Below are 17619 nucleotides of genomic sequence, written 5' to 3'. Positions count from 1 at the left end.
CACGAGTGTACTTTTACTCTTGAGATGATCATGATTTAGGTGAACTCAGCCAGGCAACCAAATTAATTAAATGCAATTCAGACAGTACTCGAGAATACATTTTGCAACATTTTTGTACAAAATGGAGTAGATTCCTCAAAGCACTTTGAGATCAGTTGCCCATGGAACTGTATTGCAATCCTGAAAAGGCAGTTTTAAGTAAATTGTAAAACTAATTTTACAAATTTGCCTAAAAAAATCATCCTTGGATAATAATGAGTTTAGTTCTATGTTTAACGTAAGATGAACATGTAAATTTATTTAAGGCCCTAGAGAAACAGATGGTGTAAGGTTAAAAGTAACACCATCAGGAGTGATATGCTAGTATTTTTAAGAGATAACTTCAGTCCGAGACAATCGCCATCATATCAGACAAGACTGTTGCTGCTACAAAGATTTGTGCACGCACTAGCCTAAGAGAGGACGCTGATACGGGAACATTTCTATTCAGAGTATATTCCTTAAGACCAATCCATGGATGTGGAGAACAGCCCTTCTCCACATTGCTCATCAAGCCCCACCATAGGTTTGCCAAGCCTGAATGACGTACTTGTCGCTGTGTCTTTGGCAGGAGACCTGGAAGCCTCACTGAGAACTGCGAAGACACATCCAGCAAGCCTGTCAAAACAGGGACTGTTCGCACATAGCTAAGAGGATGAGACAACCATCCTCACATGACTTCTGCAGGCTGCATTGGAAATCTGTGGAAGCAGTTGAAAGGCATTAAAGCAGCTCTCTGCTCCACTGTAGGAGGATGCCAGCTTGTCGGGATGCTGATCTGAAGCTTCTTCTAAAGCAAAAGTGGATGCGCTCCATCTCTGGAAGAAGGCAGCATTGCTGTTAGTGGGATGCAGGTTTCTACTGTTACCACCTATGGCTGGCACCACTTGTCTTGCACGCCAGCGCTGGTTCCACGAACATCACTTGGGCAGCACTGGTTCTACAGCTGGAAAAACCCTCCTTTTGCAGGGTAGCATGGCAGGATGAGGGTTGAATGAGTGGTCTTCTGCTCGATTGCACTTACAGGGCAGCTTTTTCTCAATCCTGCAGGATAGACCTAATGATTCTGGAATACCTCCAAGGCCACAAATCTCACTTTGCTGCCAGGCAGGTGCACCACCCTCTAGGCAAAGCACCACAACTGCTCATACCTTACATGTATACTGTAGAGCACAGTTCTTTTGGTTCTCTGACATCAACAGATGTTCAGGTATCTGCAACAGGCCACATTCAACAGCAGGGGTAGCGAGTGCTTCCTCAGAACGTGGTGATGAGGATACTTTTCTCAATGTGAAAGCCAAAGCTTATTCCATCCAAATTAAGGACAGCGTCATGACCTACCAGCACTGGGCAAGGTATGGCAGCCAGAAGGGAGTGGGTAGTTCCAGCTGCACTTCAGATTTAATACAATCTGATTTTAGGCACATCTGCAGAGAATATCTCTGAATATACAAGGGATCTGAATTAGAGATATCTAGGATTGGACAGCTCAAGATTTGCTCAGAATGAGTTCTGCCCACATCTTTTCATCCATCGTTGTTATGAATACAAGGTAATTCAAGTGACAGGCCTAAGAAAAACTAGATTCAGTCCCTGCCCAGCTTCCACCAAAGATCATTTCTCACCTACAAAAGGTGTAAAGTCATAGCTCCAGGTAAGCGGCATATCTCTTTATGACTATCTAATCAGGAAGGATCTGATTCCTTCTTTGTAGATCAAAAAACAGGAAGCAAAGTATGAGCCATTAGGTCATCTCTACCTCTAACAGAGAAGTTCCTTTCTTAGCACTCTGGTTTTACATACACCATCCTTCAACGTTATCTGCCCCCACAAAGAGAAATCACCTAGAGTGAAGTAGCATTTATTAGACATCAGGTTATCTAAAACGTAGTACCGTGCTGAGCTGTACAGTGCAAGCTTTAAGTTACTCTATAGATGTAGCACGTGGATGAGTCTTTTCCCCAAGTCGTTGTCTCATCGAGGAAAACTGCTTTTTCATCAACACTGTTTCCCTAGAGATGTCTGCATCTTCCCACATACTGTCAGGTAGCATCTGGATAGGCTTGAAATAGCACAGGGCTAGAAGTCATATCGAAAAAGTATCCAAAAAAATAAGTGTTCTTTATCATTGTTTCCTACCACCATGTTCAAAGGGAGTTCAAGAAAGATGCGATCCAGCTTTTGAACAGAAATCTCTTCTACTGCCTAATACTGCTTAATAGAAATGCTGTTCTACCGCCTATCAGAACTGGGGGCACAATGAGGGAACTTCTACCACAAACATGTTAGTTGAGTATTAATTTATCAAGAATGTTATCTGCAAATACAGAAAAACTTCTGGCTTGTTCAACTCTTCATTAAAAGGATATGCATATATATTTTAATTCCTCCATGAGCTGGAAAGGAAAATAGTTTGTGTTTGAAGTACTTTGGGAAAATACAAAATCAAAGCAGGGTATTCCAAAATCACTTAAGATGTGGACTCGGAAGCTTTCAGCTGCACCCATCATTTTTAAAAATCTGATCCTAAAATAATCCTGGTATCAGCAGGAAATAAGGACTCATGTTTGTATTGTTCTAACTTAGAAGTTTAGAGACCAAGTGCAACCCAGAGAAACTTAGGACTTAAACTCTATCTTTAGATCACACATTACATGTTAGAATTAAATGTTCCAGTCCCATGACATTCTTTCAAGCACTTAATACAATAATAAAGTAATAATAAAGTCCACTTGCTGCCTTTTTTTTTTTTTTGAGGGGGGAAGGAATAAAATTTTCATGGACATTCACATTAATAAGAGTCCTTCTTGCTGTTCTGATTCTGAAGTACTCTTGGTTGAAGCAATATACTTACAGGTTATGGGAGAATTTTCACACTCTGTATAGATCACAGCAACATAATGATTTATGATTAAACAGCTTAGCAGAAGCAGAGTAGATATTAAATCAGTCTCTCTTTTATTTCCTCAAGAGGAAGTTCAATACATTCTGGTGGAAAGCCCACACTCTTAAATTACAGTAGGAACCAGGCACATGTTAATAAGCTTCGTGTTTGCTTTGAGCGTTCCCACAGTCCAGCCTTAAAGGGGATACATGGATTCTCACACTAAGAACTCTGACATCACACTTCTAAGTTGCTTGAAAAGTTGAAGCTATATGTTGTGTCTGTGTGGTTCACTGCTAAGATCAGTTCTCTAATCCCCTAAATATATTACTATTTTGTTAGAGGTGAATCAGGACGGGAACTACAGAGCTAGTTGTGTTAGACATGCTTTTTAAGTGGATAATAATCTTAAAGGTACAACTCTAAGTGATACCATTCATGTAATCCCCCTGGGCAGGAGGATGTTAAGTCAGCCCAAGTTCCAGACAATTTGTGTAACAAAAACAGCTCCCTGAAACTGGTCAAGAACACTGGAATTTGTCAATTGAGATAATCCAGTGAAACAAGCTTAATTTAAAAACAGAACTTGTTTTAAGATTCAGGCTATTATATTAACAGAAAACAAACTCTTACCACAATCAAAACAACATGTTTTTTTCACGGAAAGTAGTCAAAATACACATTTACAGGAAACACAGGGATTTCTTTGCTTTATTCGTAAGATAGCTGACTTTGCAGAAGTTTGCAAGAGATTACACAAGTGTAATGAAATTTGTTGGAATGCTCTATAATTTTAAGGTAAGAGTCTGAAGAATGCTATAGCTTATGCGTATTTCAAATTATTTTAGACTTGAATTCAGGAAGGGATGATTTTTTCCCCTTACCTAGTGTCAAAAGGAACGATTTATTTCCTTCCCACACTAACTTCCCTGTTTTAATGCTGTCAGAACAGGTTGAGTATATACTTACACAGAAATAAGTTACCTTCTATGTTCACTCTCTCAGCTTTTTCTTACTATTTTAAACACTTCAACTGTAACGCTGCTTTGCATGCCAGTAAGTTATCAATATTTTAGAATAAACTGCATAATAGTTTTTCTAACAGGGTAAATTTTCTCCAAATTCTGTCATGAGCCACTGTATAATTCAGGAACTTGCACTCACAAAGTTAAGTAACAAAACAGCTATGAACCCAAGAAACACTTTCCAAACAGTAGAAGATATCTCAAAGAACCTGAAGATTTATGTCTACGCTGATTACTTTTATGCAAAACCTGAGCACTGAAAAGGTTTATAAGATGCAGTTTAAATTACCACACTAAGTATGAAATGAATGTCTTGTGTGGCATGATTCTGGTATAGATACACTCTACCTACCAGATTACTGTTTTGAATGCAAAATCTTAAGTCCACCTTCACATCTCCACCTGAAGTCCAAGCAGAAGAATACAAGAAAGGTAGCAAATGTTGCTTTGCACCCCACCAGGAAAGGCTTTTCATTAGTTTCTGACAATCAGCAGGAAATCTGCTACATGCTGTCGGCTTTCAGCTAAGAAATAAAGCAGGTTATTACAGGCTTTATTGTATTTATGATTTGTAACTGTAGATAAACCATCAATCACTGCAGAATAAGTAGCAAGAAGAGGTCCCATTTGGCAGGTGTTGCTGCTGAATTCTATTAAGCATATTTGTGGTGACAGTAGTTTAAAATCAGTAAGATTTAAAGCTCACTAGCTTCTGAATGTTCACAAGCCTCAAACACAATAGAAACTGATTAGAAAATACAACCAAAAACCCAAATATATGCCAAGTCTGACTGCAGCACTACACCTATTCAGAAGTTCCAAAAGCTCATGCAGATGAAATTGGAACATTATTCATACACTCAAAACAGTGAAACAATTTGATGCTATTTTAAGTGACTTTAGAGCAGAAAAAATTACATCTTTGAAACTTAATTGAAGATGTCAGAAGTTCCCTTACAACGTACAATATTGTGTTATAACATGACTGGCAAGTTCAAATTTGCTGAAAAAACCTGCAGAAAACTCTAGATGATCACTTCACAGCTAAAAGACCAATAAGTCAATTATAGCAGTCACATTACAAGAGCTACTGCAGAAATAATAACTTTGTGGAAGAAAAGTAATCCATTGTTTTACTTACTGGTATTTTATTGAACACAGCACAAGAGACAATGAAAAAATATATTGGAAGTTCTGTTTCTTAAAAGTTGCTGCAAGTACTGATCAATAACAAGAATTTAAGTCCTTGCTATCTTACATTCAGCGCTAGTCTACTTTATTGAGTGATACGGGACGTTCAAATGTAGCTGGTGACTTCACACACAATTCAACAGCACCTTGGGCTCATTTTAAAGGCACAGCTCAGTTAAACACGTCAAGTTTCCATCACATGAAGGAAGTGCTAAATAGAGATGAATTCTTATATTCTAGAGAATTACATTAGTGCATACAAAACCTTTTAAAATATTGTCAGTCAAAATGTTCAGCTGAACTCCTGAGAAACTTTAGTGAGGGTGGGACAGGTGAAAAACAATTTGGATTATGAATGCTGACAATTATTTACTACCTGTATTACAGAAGGTGAGAGAAAATAAAAAATGAAATAAAACTTCTGAAGTCTCATGGCCTGCTTCTTACTAGCTCCAGGTAATAAGGGTCTGGTTGTAAAAGTCTTGGTAACAGCTGGATTAAACAAGCAGTACTTAGCAAATCCTCCTAAGGAAAGAAGGAAAGAGGCAAGAGAGACAATGCCACCACATCAAAAGTGGATCAGGACTAGATTGGAAAGAATCTAGAAATTAAGAAAAGCCTGGAAGCAGGAGAAGCCAACAGAGTGACAAACATCCAGGGATGGTTAAGCATCCTGGCCTAGGAATGCATGCAACTCACAAGCAGCTGCATGGCACAAAAGCAATACCCTCCTGCCAATCTTCCCCAGACAAGTAGCAATCACCTCAGTGGGAAGCTGAAATTGAATGGATGCAACTCCACAAAATTGGGAATCACAGCCCAGTCTTAGGATCAGAAATATTAATGAACAAACCTGTGTATGACACAGCCAGAGAAGGGAAGTGAATTATAATCAATTAAATCTTTTGATGAAATATGAACAAAACCCTCAAAAAAAGGACATCTGAGCAGTTAACTTTACTTAAATTAGCTCATGTTACTTTTCTGCCAGTGCATCCACAAAGAAACATTTGCTGTAAAGTCTTGATATCCTCTGGATGCAGCTTGTAAGGAGCTTCCACACAGCCAGCATCAGGCTCCACTTTCCATCTGAGTCATTTAACTTGTTATAATACCCTGCCAGTTTCCCCATGGTCATGTTTAAATAGAATTTAGCTCATTCTAGTAAATGGTAACTCAGACTGCCTAATCAACCTCCAGTACCTGCTATCAGCATCTAAATATATTTCTGTCCTTTACAAACATCACACTGGCAGCAAACAAACTTGTTACCATTAGTTCAGCAACCTTGACTGCATACTTGCAGCTTATGATCAGGATCTGATACCCACGTTGCCACATGAACATGGATATTGGAATACTTGGCACAGAAGACTTTCATGTTTGTTTTTTTTTTGTTCCTGTGAGAGTCCAAACATTAGATCCCAATATTCACAAATTAACTAAGCAACTCATCTAAGACTCCCTTAAATACTGGAACTGAATTAAAATTCAGAAGTTCCTGCTGTTCTGAAATACTACAGGGGGAGGCATACTGTTCTTGAAACAACTGAGCAGAAAGCTGTCAGTTTTAAAGAATTTGCCAACATCATACATAAGCAGAACATAAGATAAGTTTCCGTATACTTCAATAATTACTTAACTTATTAAGATGACCTGAAGTACATTTCATGTGTTTGTGTGGACTATAACATCCCCTCAGGTAACACTAGAACTTTAAAAACCTGTAGCCGTAAATATTTGCTCTTTCACAGGCTGCCAAAGAATTTCTTCTGCCTCAAGAAATTTTTCAACTCAAAAATATAGCTCAGTAACTTTATATTTAAAGATACATGAAGGACAAAAATGTTTATGGACTCTTTTTATATAAACTTTTTGGCTTGTAAACAAGTTGTCAACATTTACATTAAAAATTGAAAAGCTTCAAACTAGACAATATGCCTTAGAGAAAAAATAAATTGACAGTTGATTAAATCTTAATTATTCCATTGGTTATTACTGAGTCAGGCACCTGGCAGCTTCAGAACTGAGCCACACTAAAACACTGCAACAGTGCTGAATATTGTCATTTACACTAACAATTTTCCTTACAGAGCAAAAGCCACCTCATGGTTACTAGAGGATTCTACTGTAGCTTTATGGGGATAAGACAGTGCAAGTGACTTATTCTTCATATACTGGGAACTTGCTATGTACCTCAAATTCAGGTTTCTGGCATACTTTAAATATGGTATCGTACCAGTATATTCCCATAATAGTTTATTATGGGAATCCCAGAAACATCAGCAAAGTTAACGCAGAAGTTAAGTTGCATTCGCCTGGAAGTGAAAACTTGATCCACATCTTCCTAGCAATATTTGTATCAGATATTTCGCAGGATTTTAGCCCACTTTATTTATGAGCTTGAATAAAAAAATAGTGTTCTATAAGTTAGGTATGAAATCATTTATGAAGCATAAGTTAAGAGAGAAACAACATGAGTTATGAAATAATTGCCGTCAGTTTATCAAATCGTACATCAGAAAGTTACACATATACATTTAATCATAAAACAGTATTTTCTATATATTATTCAAATCCAGTTTCACTATTTGCTCTGATATAACAGAGATACTCAAGTGACATTCAGTTTTTGACCCCCTGTAAGCAAGAACACTTATTTTTACAGGTACAAGGATGCTTATTTGGATAGCAATTCATGGATATTATTTTCAACATTATTTTACGTTACATTTTCCCATCTTGAAGGTAAAAGGCTATCAACGATAATAAACAGACAGTTCGTCATCACTCATATCTGAATCATCTTCATCCACTTCACCTTCAATGACTGATTTCTTGCCTTTGCAGCATGATACAATTAATCCAATTAAAAAGACCTGAAAATTTAAAATAAGTAAAGTTACTCTTAGTCAATTAAGGGCAACAAATGTAAAACTGAATAGCAGTGTGGTGATGCAAATAACTCTATGATGATTATCAGTGATCTCCAAATTAAAAGGACTTACTCCAATGAACGCCCAGTTGCCAAAGTAGTAGACAGCACTGAAGAACCAAAATTTGTGAAGAAAAAGGTATGTCCGAGTAACAATACACTGATCTAAAAGGAAAGCAAATAGTACTGATTAACACAGACCAAATAAAATCAACTAATTCCAATTAACTTATAGGATAGCAATTCAGCACTTTCAGAGGGTATTCAGCTTTTAAAAACAATTCCACTCCACTAAATCAAATGTACTATCCTATCAAAATTATATAGCAGAGGGATATTTGATTATTGCATACTGAATGGCACTGGAAGCTGACGGTTACACAGGTAATCCCATTACTACTGGGTATTTGTACAGATCTATCAATTATTGCTTCTTCTGGCATACATCCTATTATAATCATCTTCCATTTTACATGAACTGTAATCATAAAGAGGAGATAATGCACTTCAGTACCTCAAAAAAAAAAAAAAAAACAACCAAAAAACAACCCTCTCCTTACTGTAAGTGCATACATTTTGCAACAATTTAAGTCAACAATAATGTTGAGTTGTGTAGGCAACACACATGTACACACACTGGATCTTTGGTGACCCAGAAAGCCAAAGTGTTATTTGCACCTAAGACCTGACAATGCTGGTCAAATCTTATTCTGCGAACTGTAAATGCAGCCACATTTAAAAACATGTAAGTATTCTTTGCCATTATAAAGTGGCAGATTTTTGTTTATTTATTTATTTTTAACAGAATTAAGGATCAAATTGTCAAGACATTTCAAAGACTGCAGCCTGGTAGCATAAAGGCTTGTACATGACACAGACTGTAACATTCGATAGATCATGTAAGAGGTTGGTCAGCAGGACATGCAAGCCAGTTGAAATCACTGCTCCAAAACAAGGAAGAATGCACTGAGTTCATGCTACAAAAATAACGTGACCTCTTATTTTTCTCATTTACTATGCTCTAAACCTCACCTAAAGGCTATTTCAGTGCAGAGACTGGCATCTAAACAGTTTGAACACTAGAGAACACAAGCAAATCAGAATTTGTCTCATTTTCAGTCACTTCTTACACCAGGTTTGGAAATACCCCCTAGGTGCAACTGAGCTTTCCACTTCTGAAGTTGCAAGTGATAATTAGATAATTTCACTCTAAGAGCCATCTAACAAGCTACAAACAGACAAATATCAGTTTCCAAAGGCAAGTATTTTGTTTAAAGATTACAGTTCCACATCAGAGAAGCTGCTTTAACACCACCACATACTACAGCTCACTACTTCTGGAGAGAGGAAAAGTAGGAGTTAAGGATAGACCTTCTCAGGAAGGTCTGCTGCTTGGCCTTGCCAAGGTAATCTTCCATGAAACCAACTTTCTACAATGTCTAGAATACCCTGTATCTAAACAGACAAAACTCCCGCCCAACAATCCTTCAATGAATTATATTTGATAAAAATAACAGAATAATAATTAAAATATTAAGATAACTACTACTTTAGCCAGCACATTGATTTCCATTAGCCTAACATGCTGCAAGTTATTATCAGCAGACAAAAAGAGCTGAACTGGGATTTCACAAGTACTCAACACTAGGCATACAACACAGAGACGTTCTACAAATAATTAAAATGCGGAACAGATCATGTAGAGAAAGCATGCTTCTCCACTAGCATCAAGTGAAAGTACGCAGCAAGTAGAGGAATTTTACTGAAGCAATCCTTCCTGGCGTTCCAGTTTTCTTCACATAACTAAATTCAGTTTTTGTTCCCCTGTTGATACCATTCAAGAGCACATACCCTACATGAGAGGAAAAGTGAAGTAGCACACTACATTCCATCATTTGCTAGGATGACACTGCCATAAGAAAGGTGAAGTAAAGCTAAGAAATAGTGGTAAAGTAAAGATGCTTCATAACTTCAGATAGTATTGTCAACACCATCTGCAGCTCTCCAGCTGGTTACTTGAATTAAAGAACAGCTAAAGGACTTTCAGATGTCTCTCTACTGTAATTGGATTAAATAAATGGTAGTAAATATTTTAGAACAATTTGACCTTGAGAAAACATTTCAATTGAATGTGTGTCACAAGTTCAAGTAAGTTTTAGTTCTTTCTTCTGAACTAAGATATTACTAAATAGGCTGATGTAACAACATTTAATTTATTCCTACGATGGCAGAATTTAGAATAGGTTAATGAGCAACCTGAAATAAGATAAAAATCTTTTTATTAAGAATGATACTTGTGAATAACACTGACCTTTATCAGTCAGTATCTCGACCTTTTGGAACAAAGGCATGTACAGGAAAACTACCAAGCTTCTGACAGGCAACTGTTACCACTTGAATTAAGCATATTATGTAGTGCTGACCAAGCAATCAAGCCAAAAAACAAGGATTCAAGACAGAAAGGTTTCTTAAACAAAGGATACCAAGCAACAAGTGCAAATAGCCATGATTACTCAAAAAGTCTACTATATTTTACTTCAGGTCCACTGAAAGTTTTTCATTCTGGTGAATTAGAAAACCCTTAGGCTCAATTTACTTGTATCCTTGAACAAAGGCTTTTTCTGGGAAGTGAATTTGCTTAAGATGAGTTGCAAGGATAAAGAAATCTGTTGATAAACAAATCAAAGAGCCTAAACAGCTATAATCTGAGTCTTCAGTGCATAAACCAACAACTTATTTACATATATTGCAGTCTGTTTTTTCTGCATCTCAAAACAGTGAGCTCTCATAAGAGGATGTTAAAAATAGTCTTAGGGGAAAGGTACAAATAGGTGTGAATAAAGTAATTTTAAAAACCTGGCATTCTTTGGGAGTCAGCATTGAGGTGCACAGTGGTTTTACCTGTTCATTAATGAACTGGATAATAACATAGATTACATCCTCACTAAGTCTCTAGATCAAATTATAAGGAAGCAAGGAACAGAGGTCCAACACACTATGTGGTAAGGATGTTGTCCAGAGGGAGCCAATTATTGCAGCCCCTTTAAATAATACCTGAAGCTCAATCAAGACAAATGGGAAGTACCTGGAACAAAACAACACCATGCAACAGTGCAGGCTGAAGATCAACCAGCTAAAATGCAACTTTGCAGAAAGTGTCTCAGTGTTCTGGGAAACAATCTGAAAGTGGAGTTACCAATGTGTAACTGCAATGGAAAAAATGAAACTGAAAACCATGCCTCACTAAGAAGAGTAGAGCCAGCAGGACCATGGAAGAGATTACTTCCTTCTACTGGAACGGGAACTGCATCTGCTGAGTTATTTGAGGCTGCCCAACATAAAAGAAATATTGGCATACTGGAGCAAGTCCAGCAGAGGACCACTAGCCAGAGTGCAGAGCATACAATGAAGACATGTTTGTTCAGCTTGGAGCAAATGTAGTTGCAGGTGTGTCTTATTGCTCTCTCTCCTACCTAGTGGGAGCTTAACAAAAATAAAACACACGGCATGATTTTCCAGACCTGCATGGTGAAATGACAATGGATGACAGACAAGCGACATCAGAAATATTTCAATTAGGTGACAGGATAAACTTCACCACAAGAATTGTTAAAACATTAAAACAGGTTGCCCACAAAGGCTTCAGAATCTGTGGAGACACCCGCAACTGGATGGGTTTGAGCAACCTGCTCTGTTTGACCCTGCTGAGGGATTAGGCCAGATGATCCCTCTAGGTCCTGTGTGCTCATAACCATTACAATTCACATTACAGGAAGGTATATTTATACAGGGGGACAACACAAACAGACCTAACACTAAACATAGCATTTTGGATGAAAAAAATAAACTTAGACTGATTGTGTCAAGCACAGACAAAGTTTACATGCCTGATTTTGAGCAAAACATTTTCAGTAAAAAATACACTCAAAAGTACTTCCAAAAGAAAACCTGCAGCTTTTCTCTGTCTGTTGGAATGTATAAGCACAGCATATTCTGAATACTAAAAGCATTGAAGGCACGGCTTCAGGTTTTCAGAAACACTTCACATTTCATATGGCCCTGCTGCCAATCATTCAGGAGCTGTGTGACAGAAAGCAGCTGCTGCTGGCACTCCAACTTGCAACTTGAGCTTCAAGAAAGGGTTTGATGCATTTATAAACTTAAATCATGTATCAAGTTCCAAAAGGTTTGAGATTTCTCCTGAGAAAGTGTAACGAAGTGGAAACCTACGTTTCATCCTCACAGGCATTACTTCCAGCTGTGCTGCTATTCCTAATTTAAGTCATCTAAAACTTGGATAAGAACATTAAGAGAGGATGATGGTTACCGCACATCTTCAGTGCCCCCACATGCAGCAGCACTTCAACAGCTGTGACATCTCAAGCATTCTCCCTAGTCTTGTTGGTTTCCAGATAGCCTTTCAGTAGCACAATGAGGAATAACATGACACACCTATTATTGACTGCCATTCCTGTATCCTGCACTTGGGTTTACGTGACCCAAGACAAGCATCATCTTGTACCACAGAATGAACAGCACTCATACATTACAGTCCAAGCCAGTTCCACATTGCAATAAAACAGTCAACTGCCTTTAAATTACATATAAGATACTAGAGTTTTCTTACCGTGACTTTCCTGCAGCAAAGCTAAATCATATTTTGACAAATAGGGAGAGCAACTACAGCACGAATAGCTGGTTTTGGACACAGTAACTTGTGGAACACAGCTGGACAACTTCCGGACACCTTTCAAGATGTCATCTGGAACCTACAAGTTGTGTATCAATATTTTTCTTGGAAACACCTGCCATCCACTTAGTAAGTTGCTTAAGGGACATACTTAAGGTAAAATAAGGACTCTAAAAAAACTTTGTATTTTGTATAATGGTAGCATTTTCTTCTCAGCAATATATATACAATGCTTTCTCAAGCTCCAAAATAAAAATAATTTCTTAATTTGATATCTCAACTTGGAGAAAAAAAAAAGTTGTGATTTAACTCACACCATATGAAATACTACCGAAGTGTTCAAGAACAATGTATTAATCTGTGGCTATAGAGCACACAGAATAGAAGTGCTACTATCTAGTTATGTCTTGAAATTCAACATTTCACTAGGGAAGTCAGACAAAAAAAAAGTACACAATTTATAGTAATCAAACTGACCAAAAAAGTAACATTGCATATATAAAGAAACTATGTGAGGAAGTTAATGGCCAACAACAACAACGTTTCAGTTAGCTAAGAAACCAAGGGACATCTAACAGTGTAAGAGACCCATAAAGCTATCACCCTGTGTAACGTCCAAATCATTTTTCTCAAGAGGGCAACAAAACTTTCACTTCTAGTATGATGGTATGTTGAGTGATCACAATCCCTGTTGATGGAAGGAGTGCTACAGCACTGTAAGCTATCCCGAGAGACAGGTACCATTTTTTGCAGTTTTGAAAAACATTTTTCATTCACACAGAAATAGTGGAAATAGGCAACAAGTAATAAAATTTAAATACTCTGCTAAATAAAGTCTCAAGAGACAGAACATGGACTTGCTTCCAGTGCTGGTTCTGGTCGCAAACCAAAGATGGACAAGAGAAAATAAGATTCAGGTGTCCTCAGATAAAAGTAGGTATACCAAAAGTTTTGTAATTACAAGTTTCCCCTTTGCTTTTGTACTTATCATCTAGCAATTTAACAGCTTCATCCAGTCTTTCTGGAAGTGTTAAGGTCACTCCAGGACTTCAGGCTGCCACCGAAGTTTGTTGTTTAAGATTCTATTTCATATATCACTTTCACAGGTTTCAATGGAAACACATTCATGGAGTGGCAGTAACAGCTGCCTCCAGTCACAAACAATAATTTTGTTGTTAGATAAACAGGGAAAAAGGGACTGTTTTTGTTGCCTGTTACTCAGCAGTTTCTACATGAAAAGTGGCTGCCAGCACATTCCATCTAGTTACTTGCCCACTTGTCCTATATTATTCTTTACTGGGACATACACACACACAGTTCATACATTCAGCTGTTGAGGCTGTCTTTGTGCTTCATGACCCAGCCCCTCTGCTGCTGCCTCCCTGGTTTCACTAGCTAAAATCGATCTGCTATAGGAAGCTTTTAAAATGTTTAGTTTGTAGCATCACATACCAGTTGCCCCTTTCCCTCAGAACTCTTCCCAGAATTTGTTTAAACTTTCAAGTTGTTCTTTCATCGTTCACAATGACACACTAGCCTCAAGGTCAACTCTGCAATAAATTTACCTTTGATTCCTTATAAGAATGGAAATCACACTGAAAAATGCACTACTGTAATTGGTTCATTCACGTAGAACAAGGACCTTTCCAGCAGATTGCAGGCAGCTACAATAGCTCCCCATTTAAAAAGACATGAATCACTAAGCTTCTGACTTCTCACACTGACAGCACTTTAAAGTACTACAGGACACCCAAGATAAATATCAAATCACTCAGATGTTAAACAGCAGCCATCTACAGTCTTTTCAAATACGTCTAACACACAAGCATGAGAAGTTGGCTACTTTTTCAACCCAGCCTTTTTGTTTGCTGAGCTGGAAGTGTTAGTGAGATGCATGTAGAAGGGACCTGTAGAAACCAAGCAGAAGTTGAGCTGAATCAGCCTAGCTGTAGTTCAAGAACTACTTTATTCAACAAAAGCTGCTTATTACTTTTGGAATCAAACCCTGCCAAAGGAAAAGACTTTAACAAGTTAAGCAGGAGCCAGGAGCTTGGAACCTGGAATGTGGCTGTCATTGGAAATAGAAAGAGGATCCCAACTTCTTAAGTGCTTAGAAGTACATCCTATTTCCACTGGAAGGTATCTGAGTTTCCACAAACACTCGAAATGAAGTTAGCAGTGTTCCAGTAGATATTTAAATTCTGAGAAAGCTAGTTTCAGATAGAATTACATTCACTCTGAAAAGGCTCGTTAGTTCTAATTTAGAGTTGCTAACAGTGTTATCACGTGATTTCTTAAGTGTCAAGTAAACCATTTAGGACAGACTATCATTTGGAAGGCAATTTCTGCTTTTTCAATGACTCCAGCTATAGATAAGGTATACCTGATACCTTATACAGCATATATACAAGTCAAACCCAACCCTATTAGAATCCCAGACAAAGCCAGAAAATGACGCAATGAACGTGAATCCTGGTTTTATGTCAGTTTGATCTGATTTTGTAGCAGAAAATAAGATAACCAATAGCTACATAATTACTCTACAGTACCTTAATTATTGTAGCAGTCATACAACTTTTTGATAATTACACACTATGAACGTTCACGTTAAACAGCTCAAGAACCTGCAAGTCCTGACAGTGTGAGCAGGACTTCATAGTATAAAGAGGCTTCCCGTGAGATCCTGTAGGTCTTGGAGCTGAAAGGTGAAGAAAAATGTTGAGTAGACAAGTCCCAGGTCAGCTAAGTTTCTGAACACTAAATTTTGAGAATGTAGTCCTATCAAGTGATCTGGGTCACATTTAATTTAAATTTGACTATTGAGGAAGAAAAGTGGCATGGATGAATAGGAAGTGCAGGCCACAGCTGCAGAAAGAGGGCACTAGATCTTACAGAGAAAGTACAAACAAGCTTTAGCTGAGCATAGGCAAGTTCTTACCACTTCTCTGTATACTCTGAAAGAGCCTATCAGTACTCTTTTCATCATTTTAGGTTTGGAGTTCACCTTAAAGCCATTGCATTACAATGGAAAATGGCACTCAGCTATCAGGCTTCTATTCTAGTCGGGTTACAGATTATCATAGAGGGTGCCAAGATTTGCATATATTTACAGACTATAGGGAAACCTTTTAATGAGATTCAAAGAGCTAAATCTGTTAATCTCTTTTTTCATAAATTTCAAGGATGGTTTTACTTCAGTTTTTAAATGCTGTTAAGTGAAGAATATACTAAGTGCTGAAGGGCCATGTACCTAGTGATAAGGCAGAGCATTAACCAATGACTGAAATCTGAAGCCACAAATTCCAGAGATCACATCCTTCTATAAACCATTGGATCAGACAGTAGATGGCTCTACAGTAGTGATTTTCTGTTTCATCTGCAACTGGATATGTTTGGCAATGCTGTGTACAGTTTAGGTTAATCACCATAACTAGCCTGAAGCATTTGGATACAAGCCCTATAATTGCCATTTCTTGCCTTTAAATCAGACTTAATTTGAACTTCTGCAAGAGGTATTTTCTGAGAGTCTTCCTTGAACATTTGTTTTTAAGTAACAGAAGACAAACAATTCCTATTTTAAAGACCCAGATATTTATTAATTTTGAAGGCAATATCCTAGAGAGGAGTAAGGATGCAAGACTCCAGAAAGCAAGCAACCAATGGACAAAATAAAATAACATTTTCACTTTAATCAAGCCACTTTCCGTTCACCACCTATCCCCTTTTCCAGTATCCGCTTTGTACAAGCTTCAGCTTACAGCAGTTCAGAATTCCCAAAACTATTATTACAGCACCTGGCCTTCAACGTTAACTTCACGTCATGTCCTTTCCACTTCATACTGCCCTCTGCTAACCACTTTAGAAAAAGTATGTCTGTCCTGTGTGACTGAAGGATTAACTGCCCCAACTCCCTCATCCCTCCCCTTCCTGAGACATGGGTACATCAAAAAGGATTTGGAGGAAAGGGAGGAAGAAGAAACTTTAACAGATTGATCTTGACCTCTTAATATCCTCACATGGAATACTCCTTTAGTCCTTAGAAGAATTTATATCTAGTTAATACTCAGAGGCATTTCATAAAGCAGCACAACTTTCCGTGCTGGAACTCCTTAATTATTCTCTGGAGAAAAAAAACAGTTACGACTATCATTAAAGAGACAAACTTGAAAGATCTGATGCCAAATCCTTTTAAATAAAAGTTTGAATGTGAATGAGTGATTTTATCATTAACAATGCTCTCAAAACAATAGCTTCCCATTCTTTCCCACCTTCTCTTTCCTTTACACACAGAATTTACAATGCATGTGTCCTTACTCTGGTCATATTCTTCTCTCATAGTTCAGATTCTATTTTTCAGTCATCCATGAAGTCTAGCTACATGCAGTCTAGGATCCACAGATCCTAGGCGCTCTAATAGAAAGGGCCTATTCATGAAGGTGCTCTAAGTCTACTGATCAATCCTTATTCAAAGATGGACAGGAAACATCTGTATGTAGCTTCATCAGCTGTAGTAACAGCCTGCTGCCTATTTTTTTCTGTATGGCTGTTCTTGAGCATGTTATGATATGAATTTGTCAGCTGTCTATACCAAAATAAAAGAAGATGAATTTGATTAGACCAGCAGAAGCAGCTCCCACCATTTCACTGAATATTTCTAATGTGTTATATTCTCAGTTATGAAAAGATTTGGTGGCTTTTGCCATTTACAGAGACCAGATATAATGCCTTAGTAGGAAGTTCTGCCTTAGAGGATCATTCTGTAGGCATCGGTAGGTTTCTTACTCAAATGAGTACTCACACTGGGTTCCTTACTTCCTTTTAAGAATAGGTACATACTCCTCAATCGTTTTTAAGG

At 37.7% G+C, this 17619-nt stretch overlaps 1 protein-coding gene across 2 annotated transcripts in view; it reads right to left on the bottom strand.

The window, feature by feature from the left end:
• Positions 1–5076: 5076 nt before the first annotated feature.
• Positions 5077–17619, bottom strand: part of LMBRD1 (LMBR1 domain containing 1) — a 75716-nt gene continuing 63173 nt past the window's right edge. For both annotated transcript variants that reach the window (XM_068678256.1, XM_068678257.1), the window contains exons 15-16: positions 8148–8239; positions 5077–8018 (exon numbers count right to left, since the gene is read on the bottom strand). In XM_068678256.1, coding sequence (XP_068534357.1) covers positions 7899–8018; positions 8148–8239 — 212 coding nt within the window. In that variant the 3' untranslated portion in view covers positions 5077–7898. The remainder of the gene's footprint in view (positions 8019–8147; positions 8240–17619) is intronic.

The sequence above is a fragment of the Anas acuta genome, chromosome 3 (assembly GCF_963932015.1).
Source record: "Anas acuta chromosome 3, bAnaAcu1.1, whole genome shotgun sequence".
Taxonomy (NCBI): Eukaryota; Metazoa; Chordata; class Aves; order Anseriformes; family Anatidae; genus Anas; species Anas acuta.
This window is presented reverse-complemented; position numbering and strand designations above follow the sequence as displayed.